Below are 26,557 nucleotides of genomic sequence, written 5' to 3' on the forward strand. Positions count from 1 at the left end.
AGACACCAGGTGGAGACTCTTACAATAGTCCAGGCAAAAGATGATGTTAGGTTGGGCAAGGGTAGTAGCATTGGGGATGGTGAGAAATAAATATATTCAAGTTATATCTTGGAGGTAGAATGGCTAGGACTTAGTGATAAAACAAGTGAAGAGGCAAAGGAGGTGGATTTGCACAACTGAATGGCCGGTGGAATCATCTACTGAAACAGTGGATTTGTTGGAGTGAGGGTCAAAACAGCAACAGCTAAATTTTGACATGTTAAGTTTGAGATGCTGAGTGAGACATGTAGAGGGCTATGTTCGAAGTGCAGTTGAATATAGGGGTGTGGATTTCAGCGATCCTCCCACTTCAGCCTCCCAAAGTGCTGGAATTACAGGCATGAGCCACTGCACCTGACCAGGACTTGGTTTTTGTATATCAGTTTTTCTGCTCTGCTACCTTGAGACGGGCTTCATTTCCAACAAATTCTCCTTCCCTGCTGCAGGATGGCTGCCAGTAGTTCCTGAAACGATGTGCTTGTGGACTTACATTCAATTGAAAAAGGGAGTGAGAGAGAGAGAGACAGATGGAAAAACTGAGCAAGACATAGAGAGACTCTTGATTACTCAAATGTCCAAGCATTGAGTATAATTGGCCCAATTTGGGTCATGTGACCATTCTTGACCAAATTATCATGACCAGAAGTTTTGCCATAAGCTATTCAGAGCCTACTCCTGAAACTAGAGGTAGGGTCAATCTTGCCAAAAATTTTGCCAAAAATTGCCTGCCTTAAGCAAAATCTGGGTATTATTATTGGGAAAATGGAGAAATTAATATTGTAGAAGAAATCAGTAATGCCCACTGCAGTGTTCAATTGATTTTTTTTGTGTGTGTGAGGTAGGATCTCATTCTGTCCCCTGGGCTAGAGTGCCGTGGCATCAGCCTAGCTGACAGCAACCTCAAACTCCTGGGTTCAAGGATTCTCCCGCCTCAGCCTCCTGAGTAGCTGAGATTACAGGCAGGCGCCACCACACCTGGCTAATTTTTTCTATTTTTAGTAGAGACGGTCTCGCTCTTGCTGAGGCTGGTCTCAAACTCCTGACCTCAAGTGATCCTCCTGCCTCAGCCTCCCAGAGTGCTAGGATTACAAGCGTGAGCCACTGCGCCCAGCCTCAATTGATATTTATTGAATTGACTCCATTTAAAAAATTAACTGCATTCTGGAGAGCAATCCCAAATCCCTTAGTTATTAATTCTACACGTGGAGCTTTCTATCTGATATCCAGGTGGCTTAAGTATCCCGTGAGATTCTCTTTGCAACCTAGTGATTTGCTTGTGCAATTCAGAAAAAGAGAAATACTGCTTATCAGATTATGGTAACAACTTATCTTCTCTGGAGATCATTTATGTCCAATTTAATTATACAGGGAATAAAACCCTAAGAAATGCCAACACAAAGAGCTGACAGAGGATGATGATTCTGCAAAAGAAAAACTCTAGGCTTTCAGCTCTGCAAGCTGGGACTACCAAGATAGATGTCACAAAGTCTATGCACCAAAGTTCACCAGCTTTATCAATGGGAAACATTCTCAGATCTTCATTTAGAGCCAGTTTGCCATGATTCTAGATTTAGTTCTAACAGATTTAGTTATCTGGTGTACTGAACCTTATGTTGCTCACTATTCTTTCTTTTTTAGGTAACAGTACCCTGATTTTCCTTTGGGTAAACTAGCTTGCTCTCACTTTCAGTTTTGTGGATTTTGTAGGGCTGATGCTACCCACAAGGTACATGACCAAGATCTGGCCACTCCTTTGGCCACAGTAATTGATTCTGAAATGGGGACGTGGCCCAATCTGGGGCATTGAGAGCCCTACCTAGAACTGTGCCTGCAATTCTTGTGGGGTTGCTAGGTTATTGAGATGTAAGCCCGGACTGAAATGGGTGCCATGCAGGAGGATCCTGCTGGAATGTGAAGCCAACATAGAGGAAAGCAGAGCAGAAAGATGGCAATAGAAATAGAGATAAAGATAAAGACAGACAGAGAGAGAAACAGAGACAGAGAGAGAACCAAAGAGAAAGAGACAGAGAGAGAACCTAGTTTGAATGTTATAATTTGAACCCCTGGAACCAGCCATGACTAAAACTCAGGCTTTTCAGTTACATGAAACCTGGTTGAGTTGGGTGTATATACTGAAAGAGTCTTAACTAATTCTTCTGGTTTTCTGATTCAAGCAGATTAGAAGCAACAATAGAAAAGGGTTTTTGCTCGGAGGCAAGTAAATTAGCATCAGTTTCACTGATTAAAAACTTTTTATAAGTTCTGAACACTTAATGAAATACAGTGTTTGGGTATTTGGTGCTGATAGCAAAAGAAAGCAAAAGAAAATGATAAAATCTCTCTCTCTAATTGAAAAAAAAGAAAAAAACCAGTTTGAGACCCTAATCATGACATCATATTTTATAATTCATTATATTACAGTACAAGATAATGTTTGATGACCCTAATGACTTTCCCTATTGTTATAACTTCCCTAAACATTCTCTCACACTTAAAACCATCTTTGATTCATCCCTCAGTGAGTAGTTATAATACTAGAGCAAAATTATATTATTGTTGCTGTTTTAATTTCCTATAAAACCAAAATGCTGGATTTTATTTACTTTGGATTTTATTTTTTACATGTTCAGAATTTATAAAGCTTTTCCTTAATGAAACTAAATATTATTTAATGCATTTAAAAACAAATATTATAAACACATTATCAAGTGTCCTGGTCACTACGGGCTCTGCTGCTTTCCGTAACTTCACTGTTCCCCACACAAGTCCCCCAACCACCACACACACTCAAACATGCATCATCTCTGACATAACTGGTTTGGAAGAGCTTCAGGACCTTTCTGCTCAGTTTAACTCCTCATGGAGTTTTCAGGACTACTACCTCTGGTTGGAAATGATTTCTCTCCTACGAGTCCAAGAGAGATGGCCCTAACTAAGGACTGACTCTTCTCCATATCCCGTGGAGAGATTTCCTACCTTGAATGTTGTTCCTTCCTAGTCCTTGCCCAGCCTTTTTGCTATGAGAGTATAGCAGAGGATGAAGGAGTTTGGAAGAGGTAGGGAGTTGCTGGGGCTGGGTGGTGAAAATGGGGTGGGAGGGATGGTGGTAAGGGTATCAGTGATGGGGAGAGGGTTTGGGCAGAAGGGAAGTGGGTTTCAAGAGAGACCCAAGGAGAGTAAATGAAGCCGCGGACCAATGTGTAAAATAACAATATTACATCAATAAAAATACCTGAATTTCAAGGCTGAAAAACAGCACAGTATTCCCATCCCTAGATGAGCCACTTCCTGGTCCTTCAACTGCTTCTGATGTTTCTTCTCACCTAAACAAATAAAACACAGTGTACAGTGACCTTTTAATCAAAACACAGCATCACAGGTAGAGCCTGAAAGCTTGTTGCTGTTTGTTGTTGCTGTTGTTTAACAGCTGATATAGGTATTCTGGTGATGCTACTGGGCTGCTTAGTTACTCTGAACACAGACTCCGGAATGGTGGTGACTCCAAACAACCACAGGTCGTCCACAGGAGTGGCTGAGACAGGCACCTTTGCTTTCTGATGGTTCACTGTACACACACTTTGTTTCAGGCACAAAATTATTAAAAATATAGTATAAAATTTTTAAAAAGACAAAAATAGCACTGGAACACTGGAATATAAAAAATAGTGCAATCACGACTCCCTCTTCCCTGACCTTAATCAAAGTAGCCTCTAAATCTTGCTAATACAATTTCAGAGACATGCCATCCCATCTAGAGATTCTGCTTTCTGAAATATTCTTGGCACCAACATTGGAAGGCTTTGGTTCTGTTTTAAGAAGGAGAGCCATTTTCTTACATCTCTTTACACACTGCTGAAGCACAGCTCTAATTAGGTAGTCCCTAGTATTTATTGAGTATTTGCTATGTTTCAGGCACCAGGCTCTACATACATTATCATATTTAGCCTTCACAGCAGCCATTTGTAATAGATACTATCACTAACTCCATTCTTTAGATTAGGGGGAAAAAAGCTTAGAAAAATTAAATATCTTGAAAAGGTAACACAGCTACTAAATGGCAGAACCAGGTTAGGAACCCAGGTCTGTTTGACTCTGGAGCTTGGGTCCTTAACCACTATGCTATTTTATCTTATCTGCTCAAAACCTAAGGGTGAGTGTCAGTAAAGTCCAGGAGACTGTCACTCAAGGCCTTTACTTTCAAACGTCATTCCAATTTTATTTTCTACTACTCCACCTTTATGCATCTGATTTTCAGGGCAAATAGAAGTATTTGCTGACCATCAATATACTTTCATATTTCATATTTCCATTCCTTTATTTATATAAGAATACTTTCTCTGTTTCACTGGTTCCAGAAAAATGGAAATCTTTAAATCATTGTTTCATACAGTAATTGTCATGATTTTCATTAAAATTAGAGCCACTGATTTTTACTCTCATATAGATATTTTTTCCTAAACTATTTTCCTCTGAAGCACGTATGAAGATTAAGAGGTTGTTGAAATGTATTAGGCCTTTACAAATTATTTGTAAGTCCAAATCCTACAGAATTAGGATTCCAGATAATAGAAGTCATTTTACCAAAAGTCCAAGAAGTCTTTAGTGTCTCTCAAGATTATCTAAATTAAAAAAAAAAAAAAACCTAATAGGACAGAAATTTGGCAAGCAGGTAATTTCTTTTTGTAGTTGGAAGTGTCTCTCCTCATAACAGGCAGAATTCACAAAAAGTGAAATATCTGCTATGGAATAATTTAATGGATTAAGAAAACATTGAGAAAGGGATGTTACCTTGAATGTATACTTGGTTTGGCTACAATATGGTTTCAGCTTTTTAATAAGCAGTAGCTCTTCAGAAAATATTTAAAAAGGAACATTTTCCAACTCCCTTGAGGGGGCTATCATTATCTTGATGTCAAACAAAGACAGTATAAAAGAAAGAAAACTACAGACCAATAGCCCTCATGAATATAGATGCAAAATCCTCAATAGATATTGGAAAATCAAATTCAGCAATATATTACATAATACATGATATGAATATATAAAATATATGACAGGATATATACCAAAAATATATAAAGACTAACACACCATGACAAAAATGCAAGGCTGGCTCAATGTTCAAAAATCATCCAGGTGCGGTGGTGCATACCTGTAGTCCCAGCTATTTGGGAGGCTGATGTGGGGGGATTGTTTGAACTCAGGAGTTCAAATCCAGCCTGGGCAACATAGTAAGACCCTACCTCTTAAGAAAAATCAATCAATAGACCCACAAAAATATAATTGACTGATCTTTGGCAAAGGAGCATAGGCAATTCAATGGAGAAAGGATAGGCTTTTCAACAAATGGTGTTGGACCAATTGGACATTCACAAGCAAAAAAATAAGTCTAAATATAGCCCTAACACCCTTCACAAAAATTATCTCTAAGTGGATCACAGACATAAATGTGAAATGCAAAAGTATAAAACTCCCAGAAGATAACAAGAGAAAATTTAGATGACCTTGGATTTGATGATGACTTTTTACTTTAAAAAAAATTTTTTTTTCAATACAGGCTTGTCCAGGCTGGAGTGCAGTGATGTGATCTTATAATAGCTCACTGCAGCCTTGAACTCCTGGCCTCAAGCGATCCTCCCACCTCGGTCTCCCAAAGTGCTGGGATTACAGATATAAGCTACCATGCCCGGCTTGATGATGACTTTTTAGATACAACATCAAAGGCATGACCTGTGAAAGAAAAAATTGATAAGTTGGACTTTATTAAAATTAAATACTTTTGCTATGCAAAAAACACTGCCAAGAGAATGAGAAGACACACCACAGACTGAGAGAAAATATTTGCAAAAGACTTATCTGATAAAGGAATGTTATCCAGAGTGTAAGAGGAACTCTTAAAATTCAACAGTAAGATCCCACATTGTCTAGTGGTTAGGAAAGAAAAACAATTAAATAAATTTTTAAAAGTTACCCAGTGTGGTGGTGTGCACCTGTAGTCCCAGCCACTCGGGAGGCTGAGGTGGGAGGATCATTTAAGCCTGAGTGTTTGAGGCTGCAGTGAGTTATGATGATGTCACTGCATTCCAGCCTGGGCTACACAGAGAGACACCAGTCTCTAACAAAAAGAAAAGAGAAAAAAAAACTGCTCTAAAAATAAAGTCTATTAATTTAAAATATATATATATAATTTAAAATTCTTTCTAAAAATCACTCAATACAATCTACCGTACTAATAGTCCAAAGAAGAAAGGAACCATGATCATTATCAATTGATACAGCAAACGCATCTGACAAAATGCAACATTCATTCATGTTTTTTTTTTAAACTCTGAGCAAACAAAGATTAGAGAGGAACTTCCTCAACCTGAGAAAGGGCATCTACAAAAAACCTAGAGCTAACATACTAAATGGTGAAAGGCAGAATGCTTTCTCCCTAAGAAACAAGCAAGGATGCCCACTCTTACCCCTCCTATTCAGCGTTGCACTGGAAGTTCTAGCCAGTGCAATAAGGCAAGGAAAATAAATAAAAGGTATACAGCTTGCAAAAGAAGAAATAAAACAGATCCTGTTTGCAGATGACATAATTCTCTACATAGACAATCCCAAGGATTCTACAAAGGATTTTGTAGATGCCCTTTATCAGGTTGAGGAAGTTCCTCTCTATTCCTTGTTTGCTGAGAGTTTTTTAAAAATCATGAATGAATGTTGAATTTTGTCAAATGCTTTTTCTGTATCAATTGATAATGATTATGGGTCCTTTCTTCTTTGGACTATTAGTATGGTAGATTGTACATAACTAAAACATGAGCTTATAAAGGTCACAGTATACATGGTTAACAGAAAAAAATGTATTTCTGTATAGTAGCAATTGCCAATTGGAAACTTAAATTTAAAATAATATTTGTCATGTCTTCCCCTCAAATTAAATACTTAATGTTTAAATCTACCAAAACATGCATATGATCTGTATGCTTAAAACTGCAAAATGTTAATGAAAGAAATCAAAGAAGAACTAAATAAATGGAAAGGCATACATACTGTGTTCATGGATTAGAAGACTGAACATAGTAGTGATGTCAATTTTGCTTAAATTTATCTATAGATTTAATGCAACTCCAATCAAAATTCCGGCAGAATTAAAATTTTTTGTATTGATACATAATAGTTGTACATATTTTTGAGGTACGTGTGATATTTTGATACATTAACATAATGTGTAATTATCCATTACTTTAAACATTTATCTTTTCTTCATGCTGGAAACATTTGAATTATTCTCTTCTAGCTATTTTGAAACATACAGTAGACTATTTTTTACTATAATTACACTACTGATTTATAGAACACTAGCTCTTATTTCTTCTATTTAACTGTATTTTTGTACACATTAATCAAACTCTCTTCATCTGCCCTACCCTTCCTGGCCTCTGATAACCACAAATCTACTATCTTCATTAGATCCACTTTTTTAGCTCCCCCAAATGAGTGAGAGCATCTAGCAGAATTTTTTTGATCTAGACAATTTGATCCTAAAACTTATTTTGAAAGGCAAAGGAGCTAGAGTAGCTAAAACAATTTTGGAGAAGAATAAAGTTGGAGAAATATTACTCTATTTTAAGATTTATTATAAAATTACAGTATCCAACACAGTGTGGTATTGGCAAAGGTACAGACAGCTACATTAATGGAACTGAAGAGAGTACAGAAGTAGATTTATACAAATAGAGCCAAATGATTTTTTTTTACAAAAGTGCAAAAGTAATTCTATGGCAAAAGAATAGCCTTCAAAAAATAGTGTTGGAACAATTGGATATCCACATCTAAAATATTTTTTCAAATACTTGTCCTAAATCTCATACCTTATTAAAAACCCTCAATGTACCTAAATGTAAAGCAGAAAACTATAAACATTTAGAAGAAAACATAGACAAAGAGTGTTTTAGACATAACACCAAATGCATGATCCATAAAAAAAATTGATAAACTAGATTTCACCAAAATGTAAAACTTTTGCTTTGCAATGACAGTATAAAGAAATGAATAGATAAACCACAGAGTGGGAAAAAAATTTTATGAATCACATATCCAACAAAGGACTTGCATCCAGAATATATAAGGAATTCTCAAAATTCAGTAGTAAGAAACAAACAACCCAATTTTAAAAGGGGCAAAAGAAATTTTTTTTTTTTGAGACAGGGTCTCCCTCTGTCACCCAGGCTGGAGTGTAGTGGTGCAATCATAGCTCACTGCAACCTTGAACTTTTGAGGCTCAAGTGATTCTCCTGACTCAGTTTCCCAGGTAGCTAGGACTATGGCATGTACTACCACATCCGGCTAATTTCTTTTTAGTTTTTATAGAGATGGAGTCTCATTACGTAGACCAGGCTGGTCTCAAACTCCTGGCCTCAAGCGATCCTCCCACCTCAGCCTCCCAAAGTGCTGGGATTATAGGATTGAGCCACCATGCTCTTCCAGGGGTAGCAGATTTGAACAGATATTTGACCAAAGAAGATATACAAAAGCAAATAAACATATTAAAAGATGTTTAAAATTATTATTAGCTACTGGGGAAATGCAAATTAAAACCACAATGAAATACCACTACATACCTTTTAGAATGGCTAAAACCAAAACTACACTAAACTAATATTAATAATATCAAGTTCTGGAGAAGAGGCAAAGCAACTGGACTACGTTGTTGGTGGAAAACAATGCAATGCAAAATGGTACAGCCACTCTGGAAAACAGTTTGGTTGTTTTGCATAAAGTTAAACATATATTTACATATGATCTAGAAATCTCATTTCTGGGTATGTGCTCTGGAAATAAAAACATGTTCACTCAAGAACCTGTACAAAAATGTTTATAGCAGCTCTACTCATAATAGTCAAAAAAATGGAAACAACCCAAATGTGCTTTTGCAGGTGAATGCCTAAACAAACTGTGATGGATCATATTTCATAAGATGGACTACTACGCGTGGAACACTACTCAATATTATGCTGAGTTAGAGAAGCCAGACACAAAAGAGTACATACTATATAATTCCATTTATTTGAAATTCTACAAAAAGTAAACTAATTTACAATGACAGAAAGCAGACCAGTGGTCACCTGCGGATTGACTGGAAAAGGGCATCTTTGGAATGATAGAAATGTTCTATATCCTGATTGCGGTGGTGGTTACATGGTTGTATACATTTGTCAAACTCAAAGTTGAACAGGTACACATCTCATGACCTAGGTGGCTTACTTTTAGGTATAGAGCAATGTTTATCAAACTGCTGGTAGAGTCCTACTCTTAGTGAATTATCAAATCAATTCAGTATGCCTACCCAGAGAGGTATTTATCCTGAAACTAAGGAAGCTTAAGCTTCAGGCCCCCTCACTTGCAAAGCTTCTTCCAAGGCCTGGTTACTAATTTTGTATTCAGAATTTCATCTTCTTTTTCTAAAGGGATCCCTCAAATTGTATTAACTTTTGTCTCCACAAAACCTGGATCTGCCTCTGGGTGACCAGAATTTTTTTTTGATGGAATGGAATAGAAAATATGAGAGCGTTTTGCAAAACTTTTGTTTCAATTTATATAGCGGGTTAGGTTGTAAAATTTTATTTCTTACCAGAGTTTGTGGTTTAAAAATACACACGCACAAAAAAAATTTGGAAATTCTGGGCTGTGTAAAAATCTATGCACGTGTGCACAAGGAGATGTGTACAAATCCAATGCAGCACTGTTTGTAAGAGTGGATATTTGGAAACAACCTAAATGCCTATCAATATGAGATAAGTAAATATACCGTAGTATATGTATGTATGCAGTAGAATTCTATATAGCTAAAAGGAGTGAACTAAATGTCACAAGTGCCAGGCTAGATGACTCTCATAAACACATTAAATTAAAGGTTAATTAAATTAAACATTAAGAAAGTTACCTAACGTATAAAAGTATTTAGATAAAGTTTAAAACAATTTGAAAAACAATACTATGTCTGGTAAGTTTCTATGCATTGTTTCTAGATATAGTCATATATATAGAAAAAGTATTAAAACATGCATGAGACTGAAAAAAATGAATTCAGGATAGGATAGTGGTGATTTCTGGGGAGAAGAAGGGAGGGAGGGAATGACATGAGGGAAATACATGGGGCTTTGCATTTATATGCTTTTTTTCTTTTTCAAAGAATGGATTTGAGGCAACCAAGGAAAAGAATGGATTTGAGGCAAAAAAGTTAAAGAATAACAAGACTGATTAGTGGGTATGTGAATTTTTGCTGTGCTATTCTGATTCTTTTCTGATTGTGTTGTATTCTGTATGCATATTACTGTAGACATTGGTAATGCGTATTATTTCATATTTGAATAGTGTGGACATTTACATATATCACCCCACTTGGTTTTCACGACAGCTTTCAGAAGTAAGTGGAACAAAATTTTTAGCCCTATTCCGTAGAATAGGGACCTAAGACGTTAGAACAATTTATTAAGTGCTGGACTGGGGACTCAGCTGTCCCTTGTTCAGCCTAGATTTGCGTGGAAATCCACTGGAGACCTTTCCTTCAAGACCAGATGGCCTGATCCAGCCGGAGCGACCTCTTCCCCCCACTTCCCCCCACTCCCAACTTTGGGTAGGCACTTACTCAATGGGGGAATGAATTATATAGATAATAGCCAAATGTTTGTTCAAAAAGCATTCATTCTGAAGTGCTAGGTGACGACCTCCAAGAATGACTCGGGTGAGACGGATACATATCTACGAGCCAATTCATAGAAGTGCAGACCGGTTCTCTACTCCAGGCCGTGGCGCACTGGCTCAGTGTCCTTGCACAAATCACTTAACCTTTCACTACTTACTTACATTTACGTTCCCCATAAACCGAATGTATAATATTCACGACTGCTCACTCCTACCAAACACTTCGAAAATTAGAGAACGATTTAAAGTCACCAAAATGCGACAACGTCAACTTTCCATTACAAACTACATTCTTTGCGTCCCCCCCATTCCTCAAAGATTTAATTTCACTCATTTAAATGGTGACGACCATTTTAAAGGACATGAAGTTTATACTTTTGAAAGATTGATAACTTTTAAATCACTAACACACAAATGTCTTTTGTTGTTAAAATATTAAAACAATACCTACCTAGACAGAATAAAAAGTGAGCAGTTTATATTCTCTTGCCCTTTCGTCTGTACCGGCTTGTGAAGACCTTGGAAGCAAGCGTATGTTAACCGTAAGGTTTAGAACTTTATTTTAGCCCTGATAATGTCTTAGGAAAATCTTTTAAGTTCTGAGTATTATGGTATGGAAGAGGAGAGAAAAAACGGCGCAGAGCAGCTCCGAATCCAGGAAAACAGGGAAAGGCAAGGAGGAGCCCGTGCGTCCCAGCGCGGCCGACTTTCGCGGTGGGGTTGGAGCTGCCGGGGTGTTCCGGCAGGGACTGGCCCTAGAGGCTTTGGCAATGAACCTGAGCCCCCTCGCGGCCGAACCGGCCACAGAGGCCACAGGTCCCTTTAAGGCGCCCAGCGAGCGGAGCAAAGGCGGCGAAGGGGGCGGGAGAAGGGTTCGCGAGCGCGCGCCACGTGACTCGGCTGCCGAGTTCGTTTGCGAGTTTGACAGAAGTTTGAATCGGACTCGGGGGCTTTCTGCGGCCGGAGGGGCACAGCGGCGGCCACAGCCTCGGCGAGCGCGAGCAGCGGCGCCCCCGAGACCCACGCGACCAGCCTGGATCCCGGCCCGCCGACGGCCGCCCGCGCTCCGGCTCCGCTCGCTCTCCCTGCCGCGGGCCAGCAGCCCCCCACGCGACCCCAGTTTCTGCCGCCTCTCGGCGCGACAGCCGAGCCCCGGCGCTGCGCCCCAGCCCCGCTGAGCCAGCATGTCCTCGACGGAGAACTCCGGCCAAACTGCGGACAAGTCGCCGCGCCAGCAGGTATCCCCTGTGGGCCCACTGGGTCTCTCACCGCCCCCTCTAGGTGTCGGGCCTGACCCTCATTCCGCGACCTGGCCCGGGTGCGAGCGGGAGAAAGGGGACCAGGGCTTTCCCGCGGTTCCCACCGCCCTGACCCCGGCCGGCCCTGTCTCCGCAGGTGGACCGCCTGCTCGTGGGGCTGCGCTGGCGGCGGCTGGAGGAGCCGCTGGGCTTCATCAAAGTTCTCCAGTGGGTGAGTCGCAGTCCCAGCCTCGGGCTATTTCTGGAACCTGGGCTGTGACGCTGACCCGAAGTAATGTGGCCAGAGTGGGGGCTGGGGAGGTGCAGTGACCGGGCCATGGCGGAAGGGTGGGGGGCGGCGACAGGTGGGCGGGGGAGGGGCGGGCTGGGGCTGCTTCTCTGGGCTTGGTGGCAGGAGGGTGAGGAGCGAGGCATGTGGAGTCCCGGATTCGGTCCTTCTATGTGCAAGGAGCCTTTGCCCAGGGTGCTCACATTTCACCAGGGCGAGAGGACCCGGGTGTAACCTTTCCAGAACTCTGATCCTGCACATACCACACTACTTGGTGGCAGGAGGGGGGTGGAGGACGAGGGGGACTAGGTCCGCTGTACACCAAGAAGAAAGCTGCGGAGGGCAAAGGAGGGGAGAAGGCAGGCGATGGAAACCATCCTGCCCCCAAACCCACGAGCACCTGGATGATCCCGGGGGTGGTAGACTGAGGGGATAGGCTCCCAACTCGCAGTTCCTTGTTGGGGTCACTGGAGTAATCTGGGTACCTGTAAATAAGTGAGGGAACGGACGAATGAATGAACGTAGCTTATGGCTCTAGGATTACAGAAAAGAAAAAAATTAAGACAGTATAAAAACCACAGCATGGCTAAGATGTGGCATGTAGAATAAGATAGGGCACTGGTCTAGGAAGCTGGGGGACTGGGTTCCAAAGCTGGACCTGCCTTTTCCAGCTGTGTCACCTTGGGCAAGTCACTTGTCTGGACTTCAGTTATTTAGTCAGATGTTGATCAGACCATCCCTAGGGCCTCCTTATGCTCTAAATGGGTTGGCATGCTAGAATATGGCCCTACGTTAGACTTACCTTGTGGCCTTGAAAAAAATCACTTGCCTAGGTCCTCAGTTTCCCCTGTTATGGTCTAGTGGAAATACCATCTCCTAGCTTCACTGATACTTTGAGACATTGGTGTGCTCTCTGTTCTTCAGTACCCAAGGCCTACTGGGTGTAAATTAGGAATGTGGACAGTTGTAGTCACCTTCTCAAGTCATAAAGACTTGTTGGGGGCATTTAGCGTACCACTGCAGAAGAGATTTTAAATTAGACAATCCACATACCAGTGGATAACTCAGTTAATGTGCTCTCAGCCCATAATTCAGCTAGGGAATGTTACCATTAATACTGAGAAGGATTGAGTTCTAAAGGGCTTTGAACTCACTGGAGACAGGAATGAGCATTGTGTCACCAATTCCTAAATCGTGGTTTGGATGAGAATCAAATGGAATTCAGGGGCAATAGTGCATTTGGGATTATCAGTCCAGTCTGGGAGGTCTCAAGTGCAAACTCTGGGACCTGATGGGGACTTTCCACTTTCCCTACTGCCTCAAGAGCAGTTGGACCAACTCCTGACTGAACTCTTTCATCTCTGGCGACTTCCCTGTTCTGACCCACCACTCAAGTACCAGAGGGGGACATATGAGAATGATATTAAGGCTCTGAGTGATGGGCATCCAAAACTAGGAGAGCCATTATGAGCCATCCAGAGGAGCAGAACCTGAAATGTAAGAGACCAATTTTATCATTAAACTAGACAGGTGGTTCTAATGGAATTTGAGACAAGCTGTCAAGGGATGAGGGCAACAATGGGGTTCTTAGACGATAGATTCATCTTCCCTGGGGGGATTCTGAAAAGCTTCCTTCTTCGATTGTGCTATCCTTTCCTCCACTCCCCTCACCCCCACCACTACCAACAACATTTCTGTTAAGGCTGCACAAAGCAATGCCTAGGAAATGATCTGGTCTCCTTCCAGGGTCAGCACTGATGCCCTAAGAATTAAGACCTGTTTTTGACTTTTATGATCCTTAACCTCTTAGAAATGGAGTTATGCAAAATGGAGATCCCTTTCTCTCACATCCCTGGGGCCTGTGCTAGACTCTGAATTTGACCTTCATTCACAGGGTAGCATCATAAGGAGATATGATTTGCTTTTACTGCCTTCCTAGGTAGCCTGAATTCAGGACATGGCTTTCACTTGCTTTGAAGCTCTGCAGATGAGGTAGTATAAAAGTACACAGGCACCAGCACCAGGAATGACAGTGGAAATGCCATTTCACTCATTTTCTGCTTGGAGGGATCAAATGCTCCTGACTGGAGAAGGAAAAAAATAAATAAACCTTGCAGTTACTGTAATGGTAATTGAAAGCTTTTGTTGTCATTATTACCAAAAAGCAAAGGTTTTACTGGAATCCTTGTGAAAAGAAAGTAATGTTATTCTTTTATTAGTCAGGAGCTTAGCTTAGAGTGTCTTTTTAAAATTGAGAAATTAACTAATCTCACCTCAATTCCAATTCTGGAATCTCACTGAGTCTATACTAAGCTAGCCAAATAACCTGGACATAGACCAATTGTTGCAAAACCAGTTTTTCAAACAAGAAAAAGACAAACTTTGAGGTTAGAGGGGCCTTGATTTAAATTCAGTCCCCTCTGCTTTCTAGCCCTGGAACCTTGGGTAAGTGATGAAATCTTTATGGGCCTCAGTTTCCTTATCTGTAAATGAGGGTAAGACCTATTTTACAGGCTCACTGGGAGGATTCTAGGAGGTAATATCTGTAAAGCTAGAACACTCTGGAAGACCACAGTGAGCCTGGCACTCCAGGAGGTATTCAGTAAGTGTTGGTTCCCTTCGTTCCTGTTCCTGAGCCTCCCTTTTCCCCTGACTTTCCCCCTTTAGGCAGACTATCCAGCAAGACTTGTCCTTTGGTGGGATTATTCAAATGTCACTGTCAAATCCTCAGTTTGATGGTAAGGTACAAAAAAATCTCTGAGAGACTTAGTCACTGTTCTCATTTGCTTATAAATAAGTCATATTACCTTTAACTGGGTGTGCCTCTGATTAATAATTCACCTTTGGGGCACCAGAGTCACTTATTTGCATCTGAAGTCTTTGTAATGAAAATAAATTATCTCAATAAGTGTAGGGAATCTGAACACCACTAGAGTCCATAAAACCAAAGAGATAATTGTGGGAGTAGGATCTGGGGAGAGAACTTATCTTCCTTAAGCTTTGCACTAACTGGTGATGTTAATGTTCTTAGGACTGACACAAGATTATCACCAGTGAGCAAGGCAGCACCAAAGTGGAGCTTCATCCTTAAATGGGGGAGATTATTCTGACATCTTTGCGAAAGAGATGCAGAGGCAGGAGGAGGAATAGGTAGAGGGCAGAGTATGACCATTGCTGTCTCAGGCAATGCAGGTCCAAGAGGAAGAAGGCTGGGTGGCAATAGAACTCTAGAACTCCTTTTGCCTCAGGACCTCTATCTTGCCTTGGCTGCTGTTCTTTATGACCGCTTTGCTCATCTCAGAGCCTTGTACTTGGTAACAGGGGTGGTCTCAGTTCTTTCCCTGTCTTCCCTGTGGCTCAGTCACCTGGTAGAGTTAGGGAAGAAAGCAAATCTGGTGCAGAAAGGGGGAGAGTTAGGGGCCATGGAAGTGGGGAGGAGAGGGTATCTTTCTCTGCTCCTGCACCTGAGAGCACAGAGCCACTTCCTCCCTCCTTGTGATCCTCAGTGCACATGGTAGAGATCTCTTCTTTAGCCTTAATAACTCTGTGATACAGGGTTTTGTTTTTGTTATTTGTTTGTTTGTGTTAATATGACACTCCTTTCTTGATGTGAATTCTTGAGAGCAAGAGCCAAGTATTATTCATCTTCATATCTCCAACACCTGGCACAAGGTAGATGCTGAATAAGAGATGCCCAGGCATGGTGGCTCACACCTGTAATCCTAGCACTTTGGGAGGCTGAGGTGGGAGGATTGCTTGAGCCCAGGAGTTTGAGGCTGGAGTGAGCTATGATCATGCCACTACACTCCAGCCTGGGTGACAGAGTGAGACCTTGTCTCTAAAAAGAAAAAGAAAGTGTTGAATTAATGAATGAATGAAGAGGAAAGAATACTGGACAGGGAATCAGGAGATGTGAATTCTAAGTCTGGCTCTCATATTAGCTAAATGTGACTTTGGGAAAGTCACGTCATCTTTTGGGGCTCAGTTTCCATCTCTGTGAAATGAGACCATTGGGCTTGATAATCTCTGAGATCTCTTTTGTTCTGCGGCTCTGTGAATCTGTACAATTCCCCTCAGATTTTCCCATTTTGCACTTTTCATAGCAAACTGTTATCTGGCACCAACTGGCTGTGTAGTGTTCAGATTTAAACATATAATCTGGTAAATAAATAATTATTATTTATGTAAGATGTTTAGAGATTCCTGACTTTAAAATAATCAGAATAGAAGAAAAAAGTTAATACTAAAGTTATTACGGGCATACTTTGTCTTCTGAGGCATCAGAAGTCCGGATTTGGGATTGTCAGAACCTCAGGACCAACATTTAGACGTAGCAGAACTTTTGGTGATGATGGAAAAGTTCTATAATCTGTGCTACTATAGTACCTGCTAGCTACATGCGGCTATCTAGCACTTGAAATCTGGCTAGCATGCCTGAACTGAATTTTTAATTTAATTTAATTTTTATGAATTTAAATTTAAATAGCCATGCTTGGCTAGTGGCTACTATTTTGGATAGTGCAACTCTAGAGTATGAGCTCTGTGAGGACAGAGATTTTTTTCTCTTTTGTTCACTGTTAAACAGTTGTGCTCAGAACAGTGCCTGGGACATAGCAGATGCTCAATACATGTCATCTTTCTTGTACATGTTCAGGAGTGCCTGTCATAGAGTGCTGCTGAAAACAAGGCACCATAACTGACCATTCACTGCCCCAAGTTATGAGTACTTACTTTCTTAGGGGACCTACAAGGAGCCATTCACTGACTAACTGCCAATAGGTAAAAATATATCCAACTGTGCTGCCCTTCCTACAATGTGACACCCTAATTGTGTCCAGTTCTGGGCACCAGAAGCTGAGAGGAATAAAGAAACTTCTGAGAGGAATCAGAGAGCCACAGAGCCAACGAAAGATTAGAGAATTCCTGTGAGGAAAAGCTGGAGAAGTTCCACAGTTAGGCCAGTGAGACAACTTTGAGTACGTAATGCGTAATGATGCAGAGGATTCCAGTGACTTCTCTCCAGCTCTGTCAAGAGGTGAGCAGACGGGGTTCTAACAGCCTCCATAATTTAATTCAAGTGAGAAGGTCATGTAGGTATCGGAGGCATTATACTGTCTTCTTTCCTGGATGTCTTTAAAAATGGAGACAATTCTTATTGGTCTGGAATAAAACTCCTGGAAACAGAGAGGTGCCCATTATGACCTTTAGAGAGAGGTCAATGGCTCCAGCATGGAGACCTGCCAGGCCAGGCGATGCAAGGCGGGGCAGTGGCGCTGGACACCTCCCAGGGGCAGAGCACAGCTGTTGGCCCAAGCCTGGCCAAGGGCACACTGATAGTGCTACCCTCAGAGAGTGGGAGAATTCCAGAGCTGGAAAAGGCCTCCAGATTATCTACTCCAAACCCCTCATTATACAGATGAGGAAACTGAGACTCAGAGAGGAGAGTGACTTATCAGAGCTCACCTGGCTAACTAGTGACAGGGCCAGGACTCGAACCAAGAGTTCCAGATTCCTCATCCAAGTCCCTTTTCAGTCCATAACACTAACAAGCATTAGCAAAATAAAGTGCATACAACTCTGTTCTAGACTCTGGATGCAGGACTGGGGTGTAGATTAGCTGTCTTCTAGGTGCTTGATGTCCAAGACACTGAGTCACAGAGAAACATACAGAAAATGAACAATTAACAGAATCAGCTCGCTGCTTAACAAGAATGATTATATTGTGTATAAGCCAAAGGTAAGTGCACAGGAAACTGGGCCTGAGCAGATGATGTGGGAGGATAAGAGTTTCCAATTTCTCGCCTCCTTTTCTAACTAAAGCATGTTTCCCAGAAAGAAATTTGAAAATCACAGGATGAGGAAATTTTATTTTACTCAAGACAAGAGGTGTCGTAAAATGTGATGAAAGGTGGAGAAGAAAACAATTCAAGCTATCTGAAATGCCTCTGGTCCTTAACACTGAAAAATGGCAGTATCAACAGATGACAAAGGGAAACACCAGTGGGGAAAGAGTAGAGATTGATAAGGGAAGTGGAGGGCACTTTTCTCTGGGCTCTAGCCAGGACTGTCATCATCGGCCCAGCCAGCACTACTGCTGGAAGGAAATGTGCCTTTGGGGGAAGAGGAATTTGGCTGGCAGTGCTATGGGACAGCAGCATGGCTCTTTGTTGGTGGAAGTTGTCCCCTCCAGCTATACCTCCACAGAGGCAGGAAACCACTGGAAGTTAGCAACAAGGAAACAAGATCAGATGAGTAGATCAAGGAGAAATGAAAGGTATTCCAGACATGCCTGATCTAGATTGGTGCAGGGGAATCTATTTCTGAGGGTTCCTCTTCCTTGGGGAGGAAATTCAAGTCTAGCTTTGAGCTAGAAGTTTTCAAAAGCCTGAATTGCAGAGGTTTGGTGTTAGTCATCATCTTAAGGAGGCTACCTGTGGTCCCCAAGGTCATGCCCTGTTTATTTTCTGTCTCTTCATCTCCCTCCCTCTCAGACACCACTCAAAGTCAGCCTTATTCATTTGGCTATTTAGTTCAGCACGCTGTGCAATGAACACAGCACCCTGAAGCTGGAAGACAAATGGAAACCATGGGTCTCTGCCCAGGAGGAACTTGATTAAAGGGAATCCTGACTCCCTCTGACTCCCACCCTCAATATCTGCACCTGCCGAAAGTCAGGGGGTGGTTCGTTACCTTGGCCAGTTGAGGCCTTCTGACTCTCAAAGAGGCTTCACTCTCTCTCAGCTCTTTGCTATTTTCGCCTTCGGGTCCTGCGGCTCCTACAGCGGGGAGACAGGAGCCCTGGTTCGCTGCAACAACGAAGCCAAGGACGTGAGCTCCATCATTGTTTCGTTCGGCTATCCCTTCAGGTGAGCCTGAATCGGTCCTGACCGGGCACAGCCTCTCTCACTGGATGGGCAGGACCTGCTTGGTCCCTTTCTCCTCCAGAAACCTAAAGACCATTTGTTGTGTGCCACTCCAGATTCAAATAGAATGATAAGACTTGGGTCCTGTCTATTCTTTAGCAATTTCAGACACACTGACCAGAGAAAAACATAAGGGAAGCACAGATCATTGTTATAATAATGTTCTAGTCCATAGACAAGCAAGAGCAGGTCACATCAGCTTGGACAGAAAGAATCCATGCAGTTTGGGATGGAGGTGTACAAGGGTTTGGGCAAGTTGGGCAGGGCTCTCTGACCCTCAGCAGCCTCCTCTCTGCCTTGAAGGTAAGCAAGTAAAGAGTTGATGTGGGATGCTCACCTGGTGCCACCAGAATACAAGGAGGCACACCTTGACCGGGAGGTAGAAAAGAATACTCTTTTCTGGGTATTTGGGAGCTTAGGGAGTGGGAAGCTTAAATGTTTAGAGAAGAAAGGAGTAGGGTTTAGCTTTTCAGAAATTTCTGGTATCAGCACCTAAGTTAGATTAACTGTCTCTTGTACGTGATAGGCTGTGGTTTTTCTCATTATTTTATCCAATACAGTCTCATTGGAGAGCCTAAATAAGGCCTGAGAGTGGGTGATTCCAGCCTTAACTTGGCCACTGTAGGCCTCTGCTTTCCAGGGGTGGGATGAAGCTGATCTGCCTGGTGGTTTGGCTGCCCAAAATAGAAGAACTACATATATTGTGTGGTGCCCTAAAGGGCCCCAGAGATACTTGGAAATACATGTCTGGGCAGGGTGGATGAGTGTGGGGTGGTGGCTGAGGGTTTGACTGGAATCTCTGGAAAGTTCCTTTCTTGACTGCAAGGCTCCCTGCAAAAATATTCATTCCTACATGACCCACCCCTTTCTTGGTTCTGTAAGAGTCTCAGGGTGAGAACTAGCACAGGACTACTTCTGCGGCAGGGAGAAAGAGGACTGCTTGAGCTCAGGATGTCCTCCCCTGCCACCTCCAGGTTGCACCGGATCCCGTATGAGATGCCCCTCTGTGACGATGACTCCACTTCGAAGACCATGCACCTTATGGGGGACTTCTCTGCCCCTGCTGAGTTCTTTGTGACCCTTGGCATCTTTTCCTTCTTCTATACCATGGCTGCCCTGGTCCTCTATCTGCGCTTCCACAACCTCTACACGGAGAACAAGCGCTTCCCACTGGTGGTGAGTGAGCATGGCCGGAAGGAATCGTGCAGAGAAACTGAGGAGATATTTATTAGGGGACTGAGGTCAGAGCTGGAGGGGAGGACATACATGGTGGCTTTCCTGGGTCCCTGACACAGGGAAATATGAAACCTCTGCTTCTATCAGCCCCCTGTTGCTTGCTCCTGCTCACAGGAGGCACAATAGCAGCATAAAGAAGCAGGCTCTGGAGTAAGACAGCCTGGTTTCAGATCCCAGCACTATCCCTTACTAGCTGTGTGATCTCAGACAAGGTACTCAACCTCTCTAAATCAGTTGCTTCAACTATAAAATGCAGATAAAATAATACCTGCTTTATAGGTTTTTTTTTTTGGTGATAAAATGAGAATACATGTAAAATATCTGGTACATCTTGGCTGAATCTTCTTGCCTGTCTTTATAAAAAAAAGTATCTGGTACACAGTTTAGCCTCAGTAAGTCTTCGGTATTATTAATATTTTTCTTCTTTAGTCTCTCCCTATTCCAGGCATGCAATGTGGGAGGGGTGCCTTAGGGGACCCCATTTGCCTTCTGTAGTCTGCCCTCTGCCACTACTTATAGCTGAGCAATGGTGACCAAAAGAAAAGCTGGGAGTTTCGGCCCCACTCTTGGGGTGAATGGGTTTTGGGGTGAGGCTGACCAGCAGATGCCATGGTACATTTGGTACATTGTTGCCTGACCTTGGATCTGAGGGCCTGGGCAGCCTGACAGATTCCTCAGGACAATCTGGGTCCCTTGACTCCGCTGATGACCTGGGCTCTAGGTGTTGGGTAGGATGTGAAGAGGTGGCTGTCCTGAGATGCCCGTATTCTACATTGGGGCAAGAGGAAAAGAGGAAAAGAAGTGGGGACTCACTGGGCCTTTCTGAGTGTACTTCCCATCCCTTTGTTCCTCCCAGGACTTCTGTGTGACTGTCTCCTTCACCTTCTTCTGGCTGGTAGCTGCAGCCGCCTGGGGCAAGGGCCTGACTGATGTCAAGGGGGCCACACGGCCATCCAGCCTGACAGCAGCGATGTCCGTGTGCCACGGAGAGGATGCAGTGTGCAGTGCCGGGGCCACGCCCTCCATGGGACTGGCCAACATCTCCGTGGTGAGACTGCAGCCACTGAAGGGGTCTGGGGTGGGGGCAGTACTATCCCAGCTGCCCAGGCCTGTCCTGGCCAGCAGGTTCTGAGAGGAACAGAGAGAGTGTCCCTAGAGCTGGTATCCCCTGCACCTGCAGCTGGTGCCCACCCTGCACGTGATGCTGGCTGCTGGCTCCTGGCCAACCCTGAGAAGACATCTGGGACAAGAGCCATTTAGCCTCCTGTTCCTTCCTCCTTCTGCACTCTGCCTCCCATTTCCCTTCTTGTCTCCCCACCTCTAGGCATGCTCTATGTGCTGCCTCCCGCTCTTCCTGCCTGCTCTACACTGTGTGTGTGTGCACGTGTGAACTCATGAAGTGGGGCACGGGGCTGTGGCTGAGCTCCAAGCTGGGAGCAGACTCAGAGTGAGGGACAAGGGGCTCACTGCTGCTTAGTCCTCCAGACTGGAAAGGGGCTTTGGGACACTGGCAGGCCCAACTGGTATGCATACGTTTGGCCATCCCAATTGTTAGAACCTTGAAACACATCCATATCAGTTGGTAAATAGCTGAGACCTTGAGCTTCTTGAATGCCGCCTGTCATCCCAGCCACCTCAGCCCTGCTCTGAAAATGACTTGGACCTCCCCAAGGCCCACAACTAAAATGTTCAATGGCTGGCATCCCAAGAAGCCTTCTGAAACTTGCTATAACCCTGCTGATGGGTTTTTCCTTCCAACATTTTATTGTAAAAATTTTCATATGTACAGCAAAGTTGAAAGAATTTTATGGTGAACACCCACATGCTTACCACCTAGACTGTGCCATTAACATTTTACTAGACTTGCTTTATCACATATCTATTCACCTCTTCATCCATCAATCCATCTTGGTTTTTTGTCATTTTTTTATTTATATATTTTTTAATTTCAGAATATTATGAGGGTACAAATGTTTTGGTTACATAAATTGCATTAGTACCATTTGATTCAAAGTTATAAGTGTGTCCATCACCCAGATAGTGTACATTGTACCCATTAATTGTGAATTTACACATCCTCTCCTCTCCCTCCACTTGCTGGATTTCTGATGAATGTTATTTCCATATGTGCACATAAGTGTTGCTCAGTTGGTTCCAATTCAATGGTGAGTACATGTGGTGTTTGATTTTCCATTCTTGTGATACTTTGCTTAGAAGAATGGTCTCCAGTTCCATCCAGGTTAATACAAGAGGTATTAGTTCACCTTTTTTTTTTTTTTATGGCCGAGTATAGTATTCATCTTGTTTTTAATGCATTACTAAGTTAGTTGGAGACATCAGCACACTTTCCCCTAACTACTTCCTGCTGTTAGGTTTTAAAATATTTTGGATAAATATTTGAATATAGCCCTGGCTGGGTCCCTGGTCCTAGGGAAGGAGCACCTTGGACAGCTCCTGCCACACCCACCTGGCAGAAGGTGCTCCTAACACAGCCCCACCTGTGCTGTGGGAAGCGCTGCTGCCCGCTGACCCTTGGCTACTTGCTATGATTTGCATGGTGCTCCGCTCTAGGCCAGATTCCGCTAGTGACCAAGCTATATCTTGGGTGCATGCTGTGGACAGAATTAGACACTTTCACCAGGGATTCCCTTAATGGATGATGGCCTTGAACCCTGCCTCTATATCCAGTTATCTGTCTTTTGGTCTTTCTAGCCCTCTGTGCTTCTTCCCTGTCCCCGCACTGCCACCACAGGAATCCCGCCCCCCGCCCCCATCCCCATGATGTCCCCCTTACTATTCTCACAAACTCCCCTGATGTCTTTGCAGCTCTTCGGCTTTATCAACTTCTTCCTGTGGGCTGGGAACTGTTGGTTTGTGTTCAAGGAGACCCCATGGCATGGACAGGGCCAGGACCAGGGCCAGGGTCCCAGCCAGGAGAGCGCAGCTGAGCAGGGAGCAGTGGAAAAGCAGTAAGCAGCCCCCACCTGGCTACTCCCGAACTGGACAGCACCTCTTCAACCACCTCCGGCTTCCAGGACCTCCCTCTTCCTCCTCGTCCAATTCCCCTCCCCCGTCATTCTGGGCTTTGAGCTTTGAGACACTGATGGACAGGCGTCAGTTGTTGGAAACCTGGGCAGCCCTCCCAGTGGCTTCCTATCCCTCTTCTTGCTGGAGTCATGGATAGCAGGAACTCAGTGCTTCTTGTCCACTGCCTGGACCCAGGCATCTGACTTGGGGTCTCACTTGTGCCCTCACAGCCTTTGAGAACCAGCCTGTGCTGCAGGTGAGGGTTGGAAGCAGGCAACTGGAGATCTGAGACTGGTTCCTAGCAGCTACCTTTATATCAACCTGTCCAGCTTCAATAATGGTGGGGGGAAGGGAAATCAATGGGTAGCCTTCCCCCTGGTCCCTTGTGTGGAAGCCCCAGCAGTGGCTTGGTGACCCCTCCCCAGTGGCTGTCATCTAGTCCCTGTGTTTGAACTCCAGTCAGCCCAGGGCTCAGTGTGCTTCCCACTATCTTTTCTGGCCTCTGCTTGCCCACAGGGTCCATCATGTGTGAATGACAGTGCCCAACTGGCCTAGAAAACAGCCCTTTAGAGGGTCCTGATGAGGCTTGGACTCAGCCGGGAGCAGATGCAACTGAGTTGCAACTTCAAGAAACCAAAGCCTGCAAACTTGAGGCAGAATCAGTTTCTTCTATCCCTTCAGTCCTCCCACCCCCAAGGCTGGGGTACTTCCCACCAACACTCTAAAAAACTCTACTTATGCTAGAAACCTCCTACTCTCCTCCCTGTCCTTCTTGGGCTTGGTCTCACACTCGGGACACAAGATGTGGGGCCTAGGACCCACCCCCCTGACCCCAACCCCTCTGTCCATCTCCCTTCCCCAGCCTCGTAGGTCTGAGGCATTCAAGATGTTTTTTGAAGTCTGTCCAGGCCTTCCTTTTATTCTTGTGGGGCCAGATAGGGGCTTTCTAAGGGCCCAAAGGACCTTCATGAAGCTAAGCTGCCCCAGAGCCCCAGGACATAGATGGATGGATGGGCCCATTTCTTCCTTACTCCCTGCTCGATTTTCTTTTCCTGCTCCTTCTCTAATCCTTCATTCATATTTGCCCCTCTCATCTTCACAAAAGGATGTGCCCTCTCCCTTTGCCCTACCATTCCTCCCCAGAGTCCTCATTTCTCCCAGGCTCTATCCCCTCCCCAGTCCAGGGCAGGCCGATGCTATTGGTGCTTCTTCACTTTGGGACCCAGTTCCATATTTGTCTTTGGTGTGTCTCCTCTTCCTGATACCTCCTTCAGTCCCTCTCTGGACCCCAAGGCCTAAGAGTCAGTGCTCCCTGGGTAAGGACAGTTCACCTCCTACCCAGCTGGAAACACCTCAATTTGCCCTGGCCATAGGGCTGCCCAGGGAAGGATGAAGAGGTATGAATCTAGCCATTTTCCAATTTAGTGCCAACTGGCCCACTTAGCATCCCAAAGGTGACTGTGCCCTGTGCCAATCTTTCCTCAGGACTGAGTTAACCCCTTCAACCTCCTCACCTCCTTGAACACCATCCATAGTATAATAACATGTGCATTCCTGGGGTACCCAGGGGTCAGGACCTTTGACTCCAGGCCAATCATTTCCTCTTTGGGTCAGTTTCCCCACTTGACAGGGGAAGTGTGAGATTTATATCCCCAAATGCTCCAGAATCCTTCAGTGAAAGAATTAAGTTTTTCATTTTGTTTTTTAGATTTGGGGGAAGGGATTTGAGGCGGGAAGAAAGGAGATAGGGTGAGAGTGTTTCTAAGTCTGAAACTCTCTCTCTGTCCTGAGCTGTCCCCATGGTTACTCAAGAACAAGGGGGACAGTTTTGCCTATGGCTCCAGAGACACAGAGAACAAAGGGGTGACCTTCGTTTGTCTTCAGGCCAGCCCCTGTGGGGGTCTGTGAGCAGCTTCTACTGGAACTTTGTTTGGATTCTATGTCTTTATTTATAATTTATTTGAAATGTGCTGAGTAGATTGTTCTCATTTGAGGGCTGAAGTTAGCAACTGGCCCCAAAACTAGGGAAAGGGAGGTATATTCACTCTTGCCAAGGACTCCCAGCCCAGAACTTTCTCTAGAGCAGAGAAGGCTCTTTCTCCTTCTCCTCAAGAGACTGACTTGTTCTCGGCCAGAAGAGCCTTGATTTAGGCTATGGCCTCTCTCTCCATGGCCACCCTAAGAGGAAAGGCCACTTCACCTCTAGAGGGCTGGGCTGTCCTCATGGGACTCATGTCCCCTTCAACCAGGGCTGGCATCACTGCTTTGCCTAGTGGGGCCTGAGGTAGAAGAAGGTGTCTGGTTTCCTAGCTACTGCAGGAGGCCAACAGCAGGGCATTTGTCCTTTGCCCCAGTAGACTCTAACCCTGTCAGGGTGCCCACCTAGGACCTTTCCTGGACATGAGTTCCCTCTAATATCATGGTCATGAGTTTCCTACTTCTGGGATTGCAGATCAGGGGTGGGGGGAGAATGTTGCATGTTGTTTTCTGGTGCTTGTTATTACACATTTGAATAAACAGTGCAGTGAGTATTTGCCATGAAGGAGCCAAGACTGTAGCCCTTCTGGGGATTTTGTTTCTCTTCCCCTCCCTTGCTTTAAGTTCTTGGACAAATATCAGCATTTCCACAAAGACATCATTCCATTCCTCTCCACTCTGTACTCCAAACAATAGAGTCTCCCGGCTGAGCAATCTCCTGGCATGGCAGGTCCCAGTCTGGTGACATCTCCTCTTATTAATCCACCCAATTAATCCAGAGTAACTGGGACTCATTAGCAAATTTGGAGCAAACTCAAAAGGTGAGAGCTAGTGGCTTCCACAATGCTGTTTCCATTTGCTCTCCTACCATCTGTGACCCAAACAAGCTTCCTGTCGGGAGTTAAGGACCATATGCTTTGCTCTCTTAACTATAAGGTTCTTGCTGAACAAACTTGCACCTCTATCCCCCTTCAGACAGTCTCACACTACATTTACATTCCCTAGAAAAATACACGTGGGCACAATTTTACATTCAATTTCACCAGGTTCCTGGACCTCCCAGGGATCATCTATGGTTCTCAGGTTAAGAGTTTCTACCCTCAGAGATTATCCTTGAAGTAATTAAACCTTCCCTG

General features: G+C 43.8%; 1 protein-coding gene across 1 annotated transcript; it reads left to right on the plus strand.

Moving 5' to 3' along the window:
- The first annotated feature begins 11,535 nt into the window (after positions 1 to 11,535).
- Positions 11,536 to 25,989, plus strand: SYPL2 (synaptophysin like 2). Its single transcript, XM_045546719.1, has 6 exons — positions 11,536 to 11,969; positions 12,127 to 12,201; positions 19,000 to 19,124; positions 20,156 to 20,357; positions 21,274 to 21,465; positions 23,244 to 25,989. The coding sequence occupies exons 1-6, from the start codon at positions 11,916 to 11,918 to the stop codon at positions 23,388 to 23,390; spliced, it is 795 nt and encodes a 264-aa protein (XP_045402675.1). The 5' UTR covers positions 11,536 to 11,915; the 3' UTR covers positions 23,391 to 25,989.
- Positions 25,990 to 26,557: the final 568 nt, after the last annotated feature.

This window comes from Lemur catta, chromosome 3 (genome assembly GCF_020740605.2).
Source record: "Lemur catta isolate mLemCat1 chromosome 3, mLemCat1.pri, whole genome shotgun sequence".
Classification (NCBI taxonomy): Eukaryota; Metazoa; Chordata; class Mammalia; order Primates; family Lemuridae; genus Lemur; species Lemur catta.

Coding starts and splice junctions, on each gene's coding strand:
- SYPL2 (XM_045546719.1), top strand. CDS start 11,916: ATGTCCTCGACGGAGAACTCCGGCCAAACTGCGGACAAGTCGCCGCGC. Junction 11,970..12,126: donor ACAAGTCGCCGCGCCAGCAG/GTATCCCCTGTG, acceptor CTGTCTCCGCAG/GTGGACCGCCTGCTCGTGGG. Junction 20,358..21,273: donor ACAAGCGCTTCCCACTGGTG/GTGAGTGAGCAT, acceptor TGTTCCTCCCAG/GACTTCTGTGTGACTGTCTC.